We start from the raw sequence: 18,666 nt of genomic DNA, 5'->3' as shown, positions 1-18,666 counted from the left end.
AAATATATTATACCAATGCATATAGACATGTACCTAGGTAGGTATGTATATAAAAAAGCGCCTTATACACATAGACGCGACACCCCATCTTCCAGGATATAATCTTTAAACGCACCTACACAAACTTCATCCGATTCAATCCACCATCCATACCACTCACTCTCACTACTCCGCCGTTCCGGCACCCATAACCCCCTGTCCAAACCACTGCGCAACAGTCTTAAACCGATCGTCCCCCTTCTCCAGCGCGTCGCGGAACAAGTCGTGCCTGTCCGCGCGCTCGCCCTGGCTGCGCTTCATGGCGCGCACGGCCGCGTTGTTCGCCGCGCAGACGGGGCACTCGACGTCGCCGCCGTCGTCGCCCTGCTGCTTGAGGCAGCGCTGGTGGAAGCTGTGCTTGCACAGGAAGTGCACGGCCGGCAGCTCGAGCGGCCCGCCGCACCCGGGGCACCGCTGCGCCTGGAACACCGCCGGCTTGGTGCCCAGCTCCGCCATCTCGGCCCGCTTGGCTTCCGTCTCCTTGCGGAACGAGTTGATCTGCCGCCTGTTAGACGCGATCTCGCGGCGTTCGCGCGAGATCGTTTCTCGCAGGTATGGCTTGATCATGCCCATGGTCGCAACCGCGTTCGTACCCAACGTCTGGATGACCTGCAGGGGCGCCATTAGGTTGTCGCGATCGATCTTATTGAGCACGTTGGCTAGCTCTTCTGGTCCGGCTTCCTCTAAGATCTTTCTATCTGACGTGAAGTAGGCTAGAGCCGCGGGGTAGAGTTGCGGCTCTTCGGGTCCGTACTTGCGGAGGGCTTTGATAGCGCCCCGTGTATCCTTGGCGGAAGTGTAGGAGCGGAAGATGTTGAACAATAACCCGGATTGCTCTTTGACTAGAGTTGTGCCGTCTCGGAAGTCTGAGAGGTGAGATAGTAGCAGAACGTTTGAATTCTCAATGGGGACTTCACGCCCTTCGATCAGCTTCTTGGCCTTAAGCTCCCATTCTTCCCTTTGCATCCCTTTCCGCTCACTTGCTTTGTGGAGATACATTTCAAATAGGGTTGTATATATATCTACCTTGTCTGATTCTTTAAGAGAATCATCCCTAAGGCAGGCTTCGAGGAAGACGATAAACTCGTCTGAGTGGTCGATAAAGGACGAAAATGCAGTTCGGGGAGGGGGTGGGGTATACTTCTGCTCTGTGTTCGCTTCGTTATCTATCACAGCGCCTGCGTCGCTAACTGTTGCTTGTGATCCTTGCCCGGTAGGTGTCTGGACTGCAGATGTGTTCATGTAGGGAAGCGGAAGCAGGCTAGTTAGGTTCTGCACGGCTATTGCGGCTCCAGCTGCCAACCCGCCGCTTGAAATTGTTTGTGTCTCTTCTGGCACCGGGTGAGCCTTAGGCTTATATTTTCCAGTATAGTAGTCAATAAAGAGGTCGGTAGTATCGCTCGGGCAGTTCTCTAGGAGTACTCTGGCGTATTTCATTAATGATGGGTATGCCTATTCGATATTAGCATCTCAGTAACATCAAATACCAATTCACATACTGTTTCAGCATCTAGATGCCATATAAAATCAAGTGCTTCGGCATAATTCTTGGAGTCTTCAATGAGGATATCCACTACAATGTCGCTTTCGCCATGTTTAGTGGCAAGGTAAGCGGCCTGGTCAAAGTATCCACCTTGCCTACACATGGTTATGGCCGTGTCCAGGTCAAATTTCAAATCTCCCTCAGATTTGATAAACTTTTCTAGCTTCTCGACGTCCTTCAACTTAGCATAGCAGTTTAGTAACAAAGTTGTATGATCCGCGGTAGCTTTGTGATGTTGGTGAAGCTCTTCGAGATATTCGATTAGGTTATGTATTCTTTGTGTGTCAAGGAACTGTTCCTGTCAGAGAAATTCTACAGTTTCAAGTTAGACACTTACCTTGCGGATGACTTGTGAAGGCTCAGTGTTATCAATTGCCTTGATATACTGAGACATAGCGCTATCGTAGTCTCCTTTCTGATATAGGTGGTCACCGTATTTCCGGTATATGACATTTTGTCGTTGCGGCTCCATGCCGGACTTCTGCGCGAGGTTGATAGCAAGCGGGAATAGGTTTCGCTGGTATAATAATTCGAGCCTCTGCTGTAACGACTTCTCATGGTAGCGGGTAACCTGGCCTTGGTGAGTACATGCTTGGTCAAACAAATATCAATATGCCTCACCTTTCCATCCTGAGTTAAAATGAATAGGTCTCCCCATATTTTGAAAATAGCCTTAACTTCAGAAATAAGAGACTCGGAATGTGCGACTATTTGAAGTGCCGGGTCCACCATTGTAAACCTGGCTGCGTTAAAGAGGGCCTCTGCATTTGATCCTCCAAAACGCCTCCCAATACTATCAGAGCGTCCGCTGCTAGATCCCAGGGGCGGCGAAACAAGGGCAACATAGTCTTGGAAAGTTGAGACTAGGTTCGTGGCTCCGTCGTTGGCAAAGCAGAGCCCCCTTCCCTCTGACGTGTAATAGTACACTGCATCCTCCCGAACTACGATGATATCTCCGGTTTTGTTATTTGCCGTCATACAGCCAGCAGCACATCCGGCGTCCTCAATCGTCCTTGGCGGCTGCCCTTGTCCTTTACCAGATATAACCAGCTTCAAGAGCTTGGACGTCGTTGCAACAAACAGCGTTGTGAGCTTTGGATCAGCTACAAACTCGACCCCTGTGATGGGTTCCTCTGACTCGTAAACGATTCGTTGTTTTGTGCCTCGATCGTGTATCAGGTCGCCTCGTATTACTGTGACTGCACCGTTTGCAAATCCCACGGCGAGCTGCGAGAGGTCATCGAGAGCGGTGAACGACGATATCTATAACGGTTAGTTAACTTATGAATCTTCATATTCATTTATAGCTGGACTTACGGGGAACTGCTTTCGCCCATTGTTTATGTTTAAAGTACTTAAACAGGTGGGCAGGCCTGTCTTCTTCACGGGCTTGTCCAGTGCCCAGACTTTCAATACAGGTTCATTACTTAGGTCCTCCTGCTTCTTATTAGTTCCGTTCGAAATTGTAAGACTATAACATATATCCTACAGAGACTGTAACTAGCAGGCTCGTCCCCTCGACCTGGCGCATATGGGTAATGCGACCGGTGTCGTGTGCCTGGAAGCTCCGGACGATCTTCCAGCTTGGCCCGATGATGCGTACATAGCCGTTATCGCTTCCGAAGAATAAACTGTCGGATCCGGAGCACACGCTCGATACCTCGTTGTTCTCAAAAAATGAACGTGTTTCGTCGTCGCCGAGCTTGACCTGGCTCACTTCGAAGAAGTCGAATGCTTTCCACTTTGGGTAGGTTAGTTAAGTAGAATTAGGGAGAATAAAGAGTCCATAGACTGATAACTCACTAAAAGCAAAGCCATAGTGGGTGCTCAAATGCTTGCGACAATCAACTGGGCGGCATTAGTTCTAGTTTGTTCATCCTTGCTCGAAAGTTGGTGATGCTCGGATTTAGATTATCTAACAGCTGGAAACGTCGCTGGGAACGTCACCGCGAAGCTCTAAGATGGGTCCTGCTTTATCGATACCTAGTACCGAGGTACATACATACAAGCTACATGGGCAGATGGGGTACATCTTGGCATTTAAAGATTTAAGGTGTGGCGGTGCTTGAATCACTTCCAATTAATCCATCCATGTAAGTGCGCGTGGTTTATTGCTAATGTCTTAGCAAAGGCAACAGCAAAGGTAACTCTTAACATTAACCTAAAATTCCTTGAATGGCTTGGGTATCTCTATAATATATATCAAAAACACTCTTCCGAATAGGTCCCCTAATTATACAAACTCTTATCCACTAGTTACCCATGCTTTCTTTCCACTTCTTAAACTGCTCCCCAAATCCACCCGTAGGCTTCTCTATATCTACCGCACTCGTGGGGATCCTACTTAAATCTACCAGCGGCACCATCGATGGCCGTCCATGGGCACACTGGAAAGGTAGAGTACAGTCTGCTAACCGTCTTACTAAATCGACACATTCCTCATGGGATAGAGCATCGTTGAACATAATAGAGCTCCGACACGCTCTCGAGTTGATCATTTCTATAATGCCGTCGGGACACCCGTGAAACCGAGCCAGCCAGTGCAGACCAGCAGAACTATCCCCAGCTCCCTGCTTCTCCTCTACCCCCCTTCGCTGAGAAGCACTATGTCCGTATTCGTCCAACTTCCATGTCTCTTTTCTTAGTAACTCGATAAGCAGTCGGGGCTCTGAGCGACATCTTTCAGCTATGCTAGGTGGTAGGCCGAGGACTTTAAGTTTAGCTTTTCCCTTGCTGTCAGGCTTTGGTTTCAGCGCCGAGGTGACTTGAAATATGATCCCCCAATGTTTGAAGTACTCGATAGACTGCTCAAATTGATGGCTATCCCGAAGGGAAACATCAAATATGATAGGCTTCTCTAGAAGCTCGATCTGGGCATGAATCGACTGCTGGGGCTGTCCTGTGACTGCGTCTTGAGTATCTTCTGTAACCATGAAGTAATCTTTCATAAGGGATTCAACCCGACATCGCTCATCTGCAGCATGCTGATCAATCATGACAAGCAATGAGGTGCCCCTTCTTTTGCCTGCACCTAAGTCGGGAGGCGGTGAAGGTAAAGGAATTTTAACAAGTATAAACTTCCGATCAACCTGCGATATTACGACAGCATTCCGTAGACTATCTTTAGACAGCCGGCCTTCCATACTATGAGAAGTAGTTTGTAAGGATTCCAACAATCCGGAGTTATATCCATGGCAACAATCCCCTGTAGTATTTGTTGCTAAAGCTAATGCTTTTTCTTCTTCAAAAGCAACAGGGATCGGTGGCTCATGTAACTTGAAAACTGGGTTATCCCAGGATGATAAGAGATCACATAGCCACTCGCTTCTCAAATCGCTAGGAACTGGCTTGGTGTTTGTACGAAGCTTCTTTCTTGAATGCAGGTGGTGGGTCTCATTCAGTACGTCAGGTCCCCCGGTTCCGGGTCTTAGGGGCCGAATCACTGAGCCAGTACGTGTGTCCACGACGAAGGTATCTTTAGTGGCTGGATTGGTCCACAAAATTTCTTTGCCTTCTCGTAACTGAGATGCGTCTCTATTAAGACTCTCTTCTTTAGGTGTAGGCTTTTGGCTATCTGTACCGGGTGTGTCCAATTCTACGTCGGGGAAAGGAATACGGACAAGCGTGCCATCCGAAGCAACCAATGGTGTATCTGAAATATCATTGCTGTCTTCTAAGCGTGGACTGTGACTATGAGCACATTCCACGACACATTGACCCGAGGGTTTGTCGTGTAAGTGTGCATACTGAGGCTGCCCCGATTTAATACGAGTCCAGGAATCGAACGGAGATAAAGGCCGCAAGCCGTAATTCTTGGAGTTCTTATGCGTAAGATTAAGACGAGTACTGGCCAAATCTCCGGTAGATGATAGATGATTTATAGATGCCTTAGCCCTTGTTGCCCGAGATTCGACTTTGGGGGTGGTGCTTCTAGATAATGACTGGTTGCGTATGTCCTGAGAATTTGAATGCTTGGATGATGTGATCCCACGAGGTCTAGAATATCTTGGGCGAAAGTGGTGCGCCTTGAGAAATTCGTAGATGACCGCAGATAGAACATCAATTATTGCTTTTAGGCTATCGTGGCGCTCATCCAGGATTTCTTCCACATCGTAGTGAGCGAGCCGAGAGACTTGTCCAAGGGTAATCTTGATATAGAACATAGGCCATCGGTCAACCCCTTTTCTACCCCTGAGTTCCTGGTTTGTGTATCCATCTGGTCTGAACCGGCGTTCGTTAAGTCTCCTATTTTGCTCGCTCTCACTGAGGTTGTCGCCCTCCTCTTCTACCCCGAAGCTTGAGTTCGTAAATAGCCTGTTGATTTCTTCATAGAGGACGTTTGGCCCATGGTCATTAAAGACGGGTCGTACACCTATGCTAATAAACTGTATCTGCCGAGACGCTACGGGAACCAGCGATATCGCACCTACCACCGATATTGCACCAGCCGATGCCTTAAGTGGCACCCACAGATCCCGAGAGCGGTCATCGGATAGCTGGGCTTGGAATAATGTCCTCGAAACACGAGTGGTAAAGTTAAGAACGTCATGTTTTTTGTCTTGAGAACTCGAAGATTCTTCGGGGGTACGGATTGTAAGACTACGCCGATCGACGGAATCACGAAGTGATATGGAGACCTGGCCTGGCCAAGCGAGTAGCAGCGCCACGAGGGCACGTTTAAGCAACTCCCAGTCCTTGGCGTTGGCACCTTTTTCAGCATCGATCGCCCTCTGTTTAACTCTCACCGGCATAGACCCGAAGAGATCTCGAACAGTCGTCCGAGTTCCGTGAGGAAAGCTTAACAGCTTCTGTTCCGGTAATGAAGGGGTATGCCGCGCCAAGATTTCGGCGTTATGGATTTTAATTGAATTATGGGAGTGATAACCATGATGATGTGACGTTATTGTCAATAACGACAACGCAGCTATGGAAGATAAGAAAGCGCCATGTCGGCCATGAGTATCGCTACGAGGGGGGAATTTAGACGTATAATGAAGTTTGCCGAGGCCACCAGCAGACTTGAACTCTTCTGGAGGGATTCCTAAACCATTATCCTCGACGGAGCAATTGCCTCGAATATAGTCGATAGAAACTACGATTTTAGTAGCTTCCGCATCGAGAGAATTATTTACTAGGCCGCAGACAACACTGTTAAGAGACGTTATGGCGGTAGATGATTTGATCTGAGCAATGACATGCTCCGGCAACTGCTGGATAGACATTGCTGAGGACCGGTATTTTCCTCATCTCTCATCTTCGTAGTTGTCATGTGATATTCTATAGGAGAGGCGTGAGTCCGGCCTTATCCATCGAAATGGCCAGAGAGAATATAATATGTAAATGTCAAGGTCGAGTTGTCTATTTTACGACATGGTGTAAAGTGAAGTGAAATGAAATGAAGGAAATAAGTGAAGTATAAAATGCGAGTAGCTGCGTAGCTGTGGCTAATGATGCTATGTATGGAAGGTTCCTAGCACCCTTAGTCTTTAGCGTGTAGGCAGATAGGTGGAGAAAGAGCATTAGCCTCGAAAAGTGGAGTTTAAAGCAAGGGGGGGATTTCTGGAAGGCTCATTTCGGAGCGTTATAATTGGACAGAGTTGTCGATAACAGATTTCGGAGACATTACCTAAAACCCAGCTGCATCCGACGGGCATATGTACTTCGTACAGCCATAACCCATAAAATCCACATATCCACAAATATCCATTCCCCATTCCCCATCGCACCTCATCACTGATGATGGTGTCTTAAAGAGAACCATTCTACCATTCCATATTTCCATCCCTACCTTTTACCTAGGTACATACCCTAATACTGTCCTATTAGGTGGACAATTTCGTCGCATTGGGCCGCATCCCCCCTATTACCACAACATCGGAGCCCAATACGGATTACGTTGGCCTATTTCCAAAAAGAACGGACATTTCGATATCTCAATAAAAGCCGTCTCTCCGTCTCTCCGTCTCTCCACCCTCCTCAACGTTCGGACGAAAGCAGACAACAGACAACAGACAACAGACAACAACATAGGGTCCAGATCATTGTCGCATATCTGCCCAACTTTCCAACGACTTTGTGCGGGTCAACTATCATCAATTGGAAATTATTGCGCCAACACGTCAAAGACTATCCCGTATCTTTAATCAGAAAATCATCGCGTCACCTTTCATTCGGCGTCTTAGTCCGGGGAAACGTGCACCGCATCAAACCTTGACCTAAGACTCTTTACAGTTTAATCGCCATTTTACAACTTTATCTAACCCCCAGATGGCCATGACTGAGACATCTCCTCTCCCTACTGGTAAATATTCCCAGACATATAAGCACATGTCATATCTTATCTCTTCTTTCTTTCCATCTCTCTTCCCACCTCTTTAGCTCTTCCGTATATTTAGTTCCTTAAGCTATGACGCTGAATTATATCTCTAACATGTTTTTCATCATGACAGATCGTCAAGAACGCCCAGGTCGCAGACGGCCTTTTACAACATGGGTCAAGAAGCTAGCCAACTTCAAGAATGCCGCTTCCTCCACCGAGGGCGGTCGACATAACCATTCGAAACGCGATGCCATTCCCAAGAATTCCAAGAAACGTCCCTCGAAGAATAACAATCCATACCCACAGTCCGGACGCATCGGTATCGCCATACCAACCCACCAGAGTGACCCATCTTTCTTGACTTCCCGTAGCGCCAGGATTTCTGATCCTTCTTTAGCCCCGGGGAGTCGATCTTCTATGCGAACATCTACCGAAGAAGCCGCGCCTCCCACCGCCGGTGCCCCGTCTATAGCACATACCGTGTGCACCGACTACGAAGCCACCCAATCTCTCCATGCTCCTTCGCATATGGCATCCTCGGTAACAGGCACGAGCCGCACCGCCGGTGGAGGTCTCGACTCTCGAAAAGGAGGAGACAGCACTTTCTCCTCCCCTGCACCCTCTGTGCGGTCTCTAACGACTACTCTCACCACTATCCAGTCTTTGGGGCCAAATGCCGCAGTCAACGGTCCGGCTCAAGGAGGTCACTCATCCAACCAAGGCAACCAAAGCAACCAAGGCAATTATCAGACTATCCAATTTACCCAACCGTTCCCCACCAGTTCTCCCGCCTCCGCCATCCCCCCGTATCTTGCACCTCATTCGAACCCGACCACCTACAATACAGCCACCGCAAATAACCTTCTCACTGATAATGCGTCGATCCTCACGCTAGCTTCCTCCAGCAAGAGGCGCCGTCGAAGATCTATGGACACTGACGCGTCGGTACGTGCCCTCGCGCCATCCTCCCTGTGGGGAGGGAGCCGCGAGTCCCTACCGCTTAGCGTTCTCAGTGCCAATATCGACGGTAGCGGTGGTCGTGATATGTCTACCCCAGGTCTGCACCAGTCGACCTCACGGATCGCCGGAGCCAACGAACGTACGAGTATCTACTCTACAACTGGAATTACTCCCACTCTAGCCGGCGAACGCAACAGTTTTTATGCAAAGCAAAGCCTCGCCGGGGACGCCGCCAGCGTCCGCAGCGGCCTATTCAACCACAACCGTGCCGATAGCATTAGTGGAAGCGTTGGTGGCGTAAACAGCCCGCTTGCATCCCCGCGGGAGGCGGCGGAGAAGGGTGCCGTAGCTGAAGAAAAGGACGAGAACCTCGTGACGAAGGATTAGGAGTAGAAGAGATAGGTTTAAGAAGGGCAGGTACCGAAGAAAGGACTTATTTTGATAGCAGGCGAGTCCTTCGTAGCGTAGTGATTTGGAAGAAGTTCTTCTTAGTGTTCAGCAGGTTACTGGCAGATTAGGGTAGACGGGTATGATAATGTTTCTTTTTTGCGAATGCGATGACGTCCCACGACACGATTCTGCGGTGGGCGAGGATGGGGGAGTTCCTGTATATTTTGTGTCGTTTTCCTATCCTTTTGCGTTTGGGGTGGCTTCTGGGCTATGGGAGACAATGCAGGCGGACACTGGCTGGGGATTGATTGGCGAAATTAGATACCCGTTTACTGTACTACAAGTTGAAATTTAGAACAAGATTGCGATTGGGTTGCTCTTATAAATACTATTATTCTTGGCAGTATGTCTTATATAGGCAGGTGATGTTAGCTTGGTTCTAACAACTTAAGTGAATGAATGAATGAATGGGGTGGTATTTCTATATGAATAAGGGGTTGTAGGTATTAGGTACCTACGTATAAACTTTCCAACAGCCCGGGTCTCAGAGATTCACACAACCAACTACCTCCTAGGGCTAGACCAAATAATACCCTATACTGTACTACCTTCAACGAGATCATCGCCAGGACTTGGGAAAGATACAGACGAAAAGCAAATCGAGGGGAAAGGAAACTAGTAGTATGGCAAGGGATCAAGATCCAGGCCCACTACAGAGAATTTGAAAGAGTCATTCCTAGAGTCTGTTGTTAGCTTAGGTACCTAACCTAGGTAGATATACACCTATTAATGACATCGCAGATAGGGGGACGAGGCGAGATGAGATGGGGGTTCTATACCTCGAATAACTCCCCGCCGCATCCAAATCCAGCCTTCCGCGAACGCAATCGTCGAAGTCAACGTCCGCGTAGATAATCCCTTCCTCGTCCTCCCATTGCGGGCCAGCGAGGACATCTCCGAAAGGAGAGACGATGCTGGATCCGCCGCGAGAAACGAAGCTGTTGCTTGGTGCTGCAGCAGGAGTCTTCGCCAACGCTGGAGAGTCGGCGGTCTTAACCCGCGCCGAGTGCTCTTCTTCTTCGACTACAGCGGATGCCGTCGGGTCACCTTCGGGAATCGCGATCTCATTGCCATCCTCGTCAAACACAGACCTTCTCCTGCCCCGGCTCATCGCCACCCTCGGTTTCCCAGATACACCCGGGGAGGTCGGAGATACGGGCAGTGCGATCTCGAAGCCGTCTTCGGTCATAAACGAGTTCCGTCTTCTTGTAGCGGCCTTTTGGTGGTCGCTACTACTAGTTGCAACTCCATGCTTGCGGGTATGCGTGGCTGCGGGATCCGCGGCGGCATCTCCACGCACGCACATGTTGGAGCTGACGACGAAGCAGCGGCCCTCGATGGCTACGGTGCGCATCACTATATATATCCCAGCATCAGGTATCCTATCATGATGCTATAGGCATATCCTTTACAGTAACCTCCAGAAACGTACCATAACTTCAAGGTCAGAAAAGGGGCTGGGTCACTTACACGACAACCAAGCGTCGCGACCGTCTGCCGTAGGCGCGAGGTATAGATTAACATTTTGGGCGTAGAGGCTCTGTCGTAGGAGTGGCATATAGTTCTCCCAGCAGATGGCGGCAGCCAGGTTTATACGGACGCCGCGGATTGTGGTGCTCACGGCTTTGAGGGTCGCAGTCGATCCTTGCGCCCAGATAAGTCGTTCCGTGCCTGTCTGTCTGCTGTTAGTCGACTATTTCGGGTTGTATTCCATTATAGAATGGTTCCCAGCAGTAATTCTCCTATACCTATAATCCCCATTCTCGTAGAACTACATAGGTATTCTGCTAAGACCGCAGCTGCTGATTGAGCGATGATCCGGATCCAAGTTGAAATCCCAATAGGACTTCTCTCATGGGAACACCCGGTAGTTCAATAAGTAAAGCTAGAAAAGCTGCAATACTTACCTTAACCTTGCCAACTATGACTTAAGTGGCTTCACGTACCTGCAAGGGCCATTGGCTGGTCACACGAAGGATGCATATAGGTAGGTAAGAAATACCATACTTACTGGCTGGACTTTTCTCCTTTTCCCGATAACCCCTAGCTTAGGGCAAACATATATGACGGAGCAATACAAGCTACCCCCTGCCTTTTCCACGAGCCCCACCACGACGAAGACGCCCGTCTCCCTCGCGATTCGCTCGACTTCCTCTCTCGTCCCGTCACCCCTGTTCACCGGCCCCTGCGCAGCAGCATCGCCAGTTACGACAGCGTCGACAATGCTCAACTGTCGTCTGACCCAGGCTTCGCCGGCTCCGGCCCCGTCGCCAACAGTGTCCCCCAGATCCACGGCGCTCTTGAAGTAGCGCAGGTAATCATCGCGGCCCTCTGCAGTACGAGACCCTATTTTGCATCCGAAATCTGAGCCCCGGGGGTAGCCGCCGAGATAGGCTTCCGGGAGTACTAGGATGTCAGCCTTTTTAGCCGCGGCACGCTGGGCGATGTGGTGAAGCTGTGCGAGGGTCTCCTTGGTAGTCGCTTGCGTCCCGGGGGATGCAGTAGCAAGTCGGATCTTTGTAGAAGTCATGGTTGCCTACCTCTTACCCTAGTGTAAGTTTTTGTAGTGTCCAGAATTATGTAGACTAGGGAGGCGTAATGTGGTGCTAAATATATCCCGTTTGCCCCTGTCTTACATGCACCTAAAGATGGGGTATTGTTATCCGGATAAGACTTGGAGATGCTTCAACCAGGTACTCATAAATCTGCTTCTAGTAATGAAGCTACCCCGCACCATCTCGTGATCTGGGGTGCATTAGTTCATCGGCTACACTATTGACGTTTTAATTTAGTCGAGGTTATTGTCTTATCTCATGATAGACGCAAAAATAATATGGAGGTTTGCGTATAGTACCTGTCTATGAGGAAGAAGCCCCTTATAAAGCTTATCGACGATGGCGAGAGTATCTAGAATATTGTACTTATGTATTTTATACGATGTATGTGTTTGACTACGAGTATTAATTTGAGATGAAATAGAGAAAGGTGAAGGTAAATAGTTCGAAGATGTAAAAGATATTCAGTATGTTTTAGTTATTATATACATGTAAGGTTTCTAGTACAGGGCAGCTTCCTTCAAGACATCATCTAAGTTATCTCGCGCCTTTCCTAGAAGTTAGCCCCTATCAGGAGTGGTTACCTTGGGATAGTCACTCGACTTCTTTCTATATTACTGAGGTTAATCGAGGGCAGGTACCTAGCTAGTTAAAAGCCGTCATAACGTTTCATATTTTCATATATCACTCGCGCCAGTTTTATATCAACATACCGCCCATCAACATATATACCCACCTACCCAGATATAGGCACCCATCATTATTATAAAAAGACTCTACCAGCTGGTCAATTCTGATCGATAACCTCCACGCCAGCAACAATATTGCTCCATCCCACAGATAATAACGAAAACAAGTCGCGTTTCATTCCGATGGATCACCAACCAGAGCCGCCACAGCCATACTCAACGCTGTTTCAACCCCTATTGGACCGCATAAAAGATTTAGACAATCCCATCGGAAGATCCTACGACCTAATAAACAGAACCGACGGCCTATTTCACCAAGTACGAGACCAGTGGCCAACTTCCGTTACCTTAGACGAGCCACCTGATCTACTTCAACGTCGATCAATGCATATACAAATGTATGCTGATCATGAGCGAATTATGTCTAAAAGGTTGGACGAAATTTTTATCCAACTTAGTAGGATAGAAGTCATACTCCATAACTTTGGTCGCATTCCCTTCGACTAGCAATCTGAGTCGTTACACCCATCGTATCTACCTCCAGCGCTATTAGAGTCCGTAAAAACTCATGCTAAAGCGAGGCGAATATTCTTTAACATATTGCATCAAATCAGCAAACTAATTCACGGAATAGAATTCGTACTCTACGAGACGTATATTAGTCTCGGGCGAAACCCCTGGTCTAAGCCAAAGCCACAGCCGGAGCAGCCTTCAGCTTTGTCAGAGTCCATAAATAATTTAATCGATCGGTTTGAAGGCGTTTTTCGGCATACAGAAGAGGAGACTGAGGAACTTGGTTTGGCGCCAGGTCCCCCGGGGGCCAAAGAGTAGTAGAGACCTATAAAAGGATATTAGTAAGGTTGGTCTGGGCAAAGCGGATAAGAATTACTGAGGTGATATGGTGAGATAAGAGCGGCAATGAACGGGATGAGTTTCTCATGGAGTTTTCCCTAGCGAAATTTCACAATATCAGTTGATATACTCTTGCGATGCATCCGTGAGGACTATTCTGCGTTAGCGTTAGGAAAGATAAAGCACTCAAGTACACGGACACGGTTGAATTTAAGCTGGAGAAGGTGGCACACATTTATGAATTGAATTTATTCTAGTAACTTGAAGAGAGTATTCGATATAGTTGCCACTAGATTGCGGATCAACAGTAGTATTGTGTCAGAAGCTGCCCTTGGTATGTGACCACTACGGAGTGACAGGTGACTAGCTGGTGAATAGCTCATATGGTATATATATTTCGAAATACTACTAACGCCTGCCTTTTCCTAAATCTAAGAGGGAACCAAGGTCCCCTTATATACAACATAATGAATGACCAGCTGGTAGATAGCTTCAAGCTAGATCTTAGAACCCTTATCACGTCATAAACCTATCGTATTCCTTGTCATTTGACACATTGCTAGGAATTCTTTAGTAGGTCCCTACGTTTCCTAATAGCAAAGAAGCTGCAATGTATACCTTAGGTAGGTAGGTTTTATTTACAAAACACTCCCCCCTTTTCAACCTAGGCCAAGTTTTCAGACTACGAACCTCCGTCTCTACAGTTAGCAGCCTCTTAGACGAAGAAAGCATGGACTGTCATTAAGCTAGGCGAGCCCAACTCGGTATTTAGTATTCTTGCAAACAGGCTTGCTTTTATTCAGATCCGACCAGAAGCCAGACTTATTCTGTCAAACATGATCTAACCGGCCTTTTGGGTAGCATCATAATCCGGAATCAGCATCAATCATACCGCACTTTTAGTCGGAGAACCGTGGCCATGAAGCCGCATACAGCATACCGAGTTGTTATTTCAAAGGCGAACCTACGTGCACCCCACAAAGCATTACGACTAACAGTGACCCTCAAAGTAAAAGCATACCATGATACTTCGCTATTAAAAATCTACATCTATCCATCCCTCGACTTCAGTCAAGTACCGCTAACTACCTAATGTAAAAAGAAACAAATCAAATAGGCCGAGCGCTCAAGGTAAGATAAACAAACACCTACCCAATTACCAATTAGGAATATCCCCAGCAGAACATACTCAAGTGTCGTCGACGAAGTGCTCACTTAGTGCCATATGAAACAAACCCATCCCACTTTTCCTTCACGCTTCTAGGCGAAGATCCTAATATCTCGCGGTAAGGCTCCGAATAGCTCGAACATTTCGTCGTAAACGCCTTCCAAAACGGATCAGCCGGCGTTCGACCGCTTCCCAGTTGATGATAGGCGACGATGGTCAGGGTCCATTCTTCCCGCCCGCGCTCCCACCAATGCCCAACCTTTCTTTTCTCGAGAGTCGTTGCGTAGTCAGTAGCGCAGAAGATGCACCATCCGAGGACATCCCGACACTGCCTTAAAAGCCTAGGTTGGAGCGTAGGACCCGTGCTTTTCTCAGGCCTAAATGAGTTGATAGTGCGGCTGGGGCCCCAAGGAGGATTGTACGAAAAAGAATGTTCCGTAGGAATGCCGCCTTTCATCCACACCGTCCGGTTGACGGTCTCCTGAAGCTTCAGAAGACGTATATGAAACTTCTCCGCTTTCTCTACCTCCTTGTCCGCAGACCCAACCCCACGCCTCATTGTACAAGTATGCGCACATACCTGATACTCCCTCCGGTCAAGGAAGTCTCGAAAGTCCCCCTCCGTACCAAGGAAGCGGATCTTGTGCGTAGCAGATAGGAAAAGCTCGTCATCTATAACCCTTGCCGACCATTTCCGAAGCTAGCGTGGCTGGCAGAATCCCGACTGGTCTACGACGTCAAACACGCTCAACGGCAAACCTCCAGGTGCGCCGTAATAGTGCCGATTCATGATGAGGCGGATATGGTGGTATCTGATGGCGAAATTGCTACCACTAAGCCATAGGTCATTGCAACAATGGTTATTTGATTTTATACCGTGGTTATAGTTGAATATGGTTTCGTCCTCGCCGGTGTTCTCGAGATAATGTAAGCGCGTGCAGGTATGGCAGAAGTAACTCGGCCGTGGGCCATTCATATCTTTCTCGAGGAGGAGCAGCAATTCTTTCAGGTCAGGTAAGTCCAGTTTTGGCAGCGACTTGATTGATATTACGGCGAACATGTCTTTACATGTCAGAGCGAGGGCTATTGTTGATATTGGATCTAAGAAGAAATTGTAGATGTAGTGAATTATTTCCAATGGCAAATTCATGAAAGCCGAACCAGCATGGACTAGTAATGTTGGAGGAGGCCACCCCTGATATCGCCTCATAGTGATACTTTGCATCTGCCCCATATTGTTAGCCCAAATGGTGTAGGTTATCGTAAGATAATTAGGTCGAAGCAAGGAGATGAAGAATTGAAGCCAGAGTTTGTGGTAAGGGAAGTGTTCTTTGGTTTGGACTGGGTGGGCTGCAAAGGGGTAAAAGGTACAATAAGGTTGCGTTAGGAGTGACTACTACTTGGCTAAAATTAAAATTACGAAGCTACGATGCGTACCTGTATATATATCAACAAGGGATTGCATGAGGACCAGAAGATAAAAGATTACACCAAGTTGCAAGTCAATTCACGAAATAAATTGTCAACGTATTACTGGTTAGGTATGTTATAAACCTTTCATTTTTTGGCAATACGTGAATGCGCACAAGTACAGCTATTAGCTATCATACGATTCGCGAGGTACAAACTGGTCCAAAAACAACAACTGCAGACTGGACATAACATGAATAAGTTCACAGAGACACATGCGTTGATGAAAGGAGCACTATTTATTAGTTCCACTGATGAAAGCGAGAAGCCAACTCCACTGCCCGATGCCTGATGCCATCTGCTCAGGGGGTGGGTATCTCTAAAACAGGTATTAGTAGTCCTAAGAAGGACAATGAATCATTTATACATCGTAAAAAAGCCGCCTGCAACCTCAAAGTCATCGCATCATCAAGTGAAGGGGAATCCCAGCTGTCGTGAATCATCCTTGAACAAACCGACCAATAATATTATGTGACCCGTTTGCATACCCTCTCAAACCAAATGCCGTTTTTTTCTGAATTGAGATTCAGCCTGACCAAATCACTTGCTCACCAAGCCGTCTATAGCATCAGAGCGGCTAAACCAGCAGCGGCAATGAGGCCGGCTGGTGCTGCGGTTCGCTGTGCAGCAGGGTTCGAAGTAGATGAAGTCGACTCCGCGTTTCCGTTGGGGGTAGATTCGCTGCTTCCCTCTGAGGTTTGGCTGCTTGCCGGACCGGTAGTAGTGATGCTAGTTACCAGGGTCGAGCCATTGGTGGTAACAGACGACTCAATCACACCCGTGGTGACAGATCCAGACTCAGTGCCAGAGGTGACACTACCCGAGGCGGAAGCTCCAGAAGTCGAGAAGACGGTACTAGCGACAGCCGAGGTGATGGGGCCATCACTGCCGCTGATAGTAGTCGAGATGGTCGCCGTAGTGATGGGGATAACAACGATACCAGTACCGGAAGCTGAATTGTCTGTGAGCATGGAGATATAAACGTCACCGTAACTGCCCGTTACGATGGTAAAGGAAAGGCTCTTACTGCTGGACTCTTGAGTTGCTGATCCTCCAGAAGTGGAACTTTCCGAAGCCGACGAGGCTGACAGAGCCGATGAAGCCGAAGCTGAAGCCGAAGCTGATCCCTCAGGAGAACCAGGGTTGGCGGTGGGAGACGCGGTTGCAACCACAGTGGTGGAGGCAGTAGGGTTCTCTCCAGTCTAAGAATTCATGAGTTAATAAAAGTTGGAGCTAAATTTTCATAACCACAACTTACAGCAGAGGGAATACCAGAGACGACAACACCAACACCTATTCCGAATGGTTAGCATCGCGGTCGTGGGTAAGTTACTAATCCATTTGGTTATAATGAGACTTACCAGCGCAGTATTGACTACCGTACTGGATGACCTGCTGGGCGACGGATTGGTCAGGGCAAGACTCCGTAGCGCAGTCTCTAACTCCGTATATGAAGTTCTGTTTAGTGCAGAGGCACGAGGGGGTGATCTCGGAACATCCAAGCTGGGAAGCTTGGCTCAACATGTTGTTGACGCAAGTGACCTAAAAAGGATTGAGTAAGTGTAATTCAACATTTTTTTTTTTTGAGTTAGGCATCAATAATTAGGACGTAAATAGATGATAGTACTTACACCGCACTGAGGGAAGCCCTGAGGGAAGCCGGAGCCCTGAGCCGCAGCGACGGCTGCACCAGCGCCAACGAGCATCGCAGAGAACATCATCTTGGATAATGTCGTAGGCGGAATGATGGCAAGATGTCGATGTGCTGAGATCGATTGACTGTGAACCAAGAATGGTAAGAATTGCTGCTGTCAAAATGAAACCGTAGAAAATCGTAGAAATGGATGCTCAAAAAGCGTGCAAAATTGTGAAATGCGTGTGCGTGTGTGGATGAGGGTGCGTTCACAGTTGTGATGTTGGTAGAAGATCTATGTTTGTGAATGTGGAAAATGTTGTAGAAAAAAGAAATGAGTTGGATGAACGTCGAGATTAGGAAGAGGGGACCGTATTTGTTTATCGGTAAGAAGAGAGACTGCAAGACAGGCAGCTACAAGACGGCAGGTACGATACAATAGTTATCCGAACAGAGAGGAAGGCGCACCTGAATGTCCTTCAAGGAGGTAATTTCCTTCGGTTGTGTACGTACTTGTGCGATGTAAGACACGAAACGGAGGTGCAGAGGGGGCAATAGGTAATGAAAGGTGATTAAATTGGAAAGTGAAGGGAAAGGGTTGGTAAAAATGTGTAAGGTAACACGTACCGACAAGGTGATAATGTAGTGATTTGTTTAGAAGCGGGCAATGATGAAGTGAATGTGTGTGCAAGATGTGTAGGGACGGCAACGTAAACTGGGTGTCGACAGAGACGAGAAATAATTACTTACCAGGTAAGATAGAGCAGGACTCAGGTTGGCAAGAGCTCACAAATTGAGGCTATCGTAACTTTGTATTCGTTGGCGTGAGTGTTGAATCTTGGTGGTGAAAGAGGAAGAAAGTTGAACGGAAGGCAGCAGTTTCAAGCTTTAATATTTGGAAACTTGCTGCTTGCTTGCTTGGTGATTCTGATTCTTTCTTTACACGTGGGACGTAAAAGTTGGGAAGGAGCTACGGGGAAGGAACGTA

General features: G+C 47.9%; 6 protein-coding genes across 6 annotated transcripts; 1 reads left to right on the top strand and 5 right to left on the bottom strand.

Annotated features, from left to right (window-relative positions):
• Window positions 1-165: 165 nt before the first annotated feature.
• Window positions 166-3,400, bottom strand: F5Y00DRAFT_258921 (vacuolar protein sorting-associated protein 11; the record flags this gene model as incomplete). Its single annotated transcript, XM_048010790.1, has 7 exons — window positions 166-1,491; window positions 1,539-1,874; window positions 1,920-2,153; window positions 2,204-2,845; window positions 2,900-3,019; window positions 3,072-3,323; window positions 3,386-3,400. 7 exons carry the CDS (start codon window positions 3,398-3,400, stop codon window positions 166-168), a joined length of 2,925 nt encoding a protein of 974 aa, XP_047867894.1.
• A 330-nt stretch (window positions 3,401-3,730) lies between these two features.
• Window positions 3,731-7,021, bottom strand: F5Y00DRAFT_228297 (uncharacterized protein). Its single transcript, XM_048006605.1, has one exon. The coding sequence runs from the start codon at window positions 6,802-6,804 to the stop codon at window positions 3,835-3,837; it is 2,970 nt and encodes a 989-aa protein (XP_047867893.1). The 5' UTR covers window positions 6,805-7,021; the 3' UTR covers window positions 3,731-3,834.
• Window positions 7,022-7,730: 709 nt separating this feature from the next.
• Window positions 7,731-9,987, top strand: F5Y00DRAFT_204354 (uncharacterized protein). The gene is made up of 3 exons (XM_048005412.1): window positions 7,731-7,883; window positions 8,032-8,244; window positions 8,299-9,987. The coding sequence occupies exons 1-3, from the start codon at window positions 7,850-7,852 to the stop codon at window positions 9,246-9,248; spliced, it is 1,197 nt and encodes a 398-aa protein (XP_047867892.1). The 5' UTR covers window positions 7,731-7,849; the 3' UTR covers window positions 9,249-9,987.
• Window positions 9,707-11,978, bottom strand: F5Y00DRAFT_228294 (carbon-nitrogen hydrolase). Its single transcript, XM_048006604.1, has 4 exons — window positions 11,323-11,978; window positions 10,782-10,986; window positions 10,091-10,667; window positions 9,707-9,987 (listed from the first exon to the last, which is right to left on the bottom strand). Exons 1-4 carry the CDS (start codon window positions 11,839-11,841, stop codon window positions 9,927-9,929), a joined length of 1,362 nt encoding a protein of 453 aa, XP_047867891.1. The 5' UTR covers window positions 11,842-11,978; the 3' UTR covers window positions 9,707-9,926.
• A 2,640-nt stretch (window positions 11,979-14,618) lies between these two features.
• F5Y00DRAFT_258917 (uncharacterized protein) lies at window positions 14,619-15,134 on the bottom strand (the record flags this gene model as incomplete). The annotated part of the gene is made up of 1 exon (XM_048010789.1): window positions 14,619-15,134. One exon carries the CDS (start codon window positions 15,132-15,134, stop codon window positions 14,619-14,621), a length of 516 nt encoding a protein of 171 aa, XP_047867890.1.
• A 141-nt stretch (window positions 15,135-15,275) lies between these two features.
• F5Y00DRAFT_258916 (uncharacterized protein) lies at window positions 15,276-17,766 on the bottom strand (the record flags this gene model as incomplete). The annotated part of the gene is made up of 5 exons (XM_048010788.1): window positions 15,276-15,637; window positions 16,629-17,247; window positions 17,304-17,338; window positions 17,407-17,587; window positions 17,677-17,766. The coding sequence occupies 5 exons, from the start codon at window positions 17,764-17,766 to the stop codon at window positions 15,276-15,278; spliced, it is 1,287 nt and encodes a 428-aa protein (XP_047867889.1).
• Window positions 17,767-18,666: the final 900 nt, after the last annotated feature.

The sequence above is a fragment of the Daldinia vernicosa genome (genome assembly GCF_022497035.1).
Source record: "Daldinia vernicosa strain CBS 139.73 unplaced genomic scaffold F5Y00scaffold_8, whole genome shotgun sequence".
In the NCBI taxonomy this organism is placed as follows: Eukaryota; Fungi; Ascomycota; class Sordariomycetes; order Xylariales; family Hypoxylaceae; genus Daldinia; species Daldinia vernicosa.
Note: the sequence above shows the minus strand (reverse complement) of the source record. Positions and strands in the feature narration are given on the sequence as shown.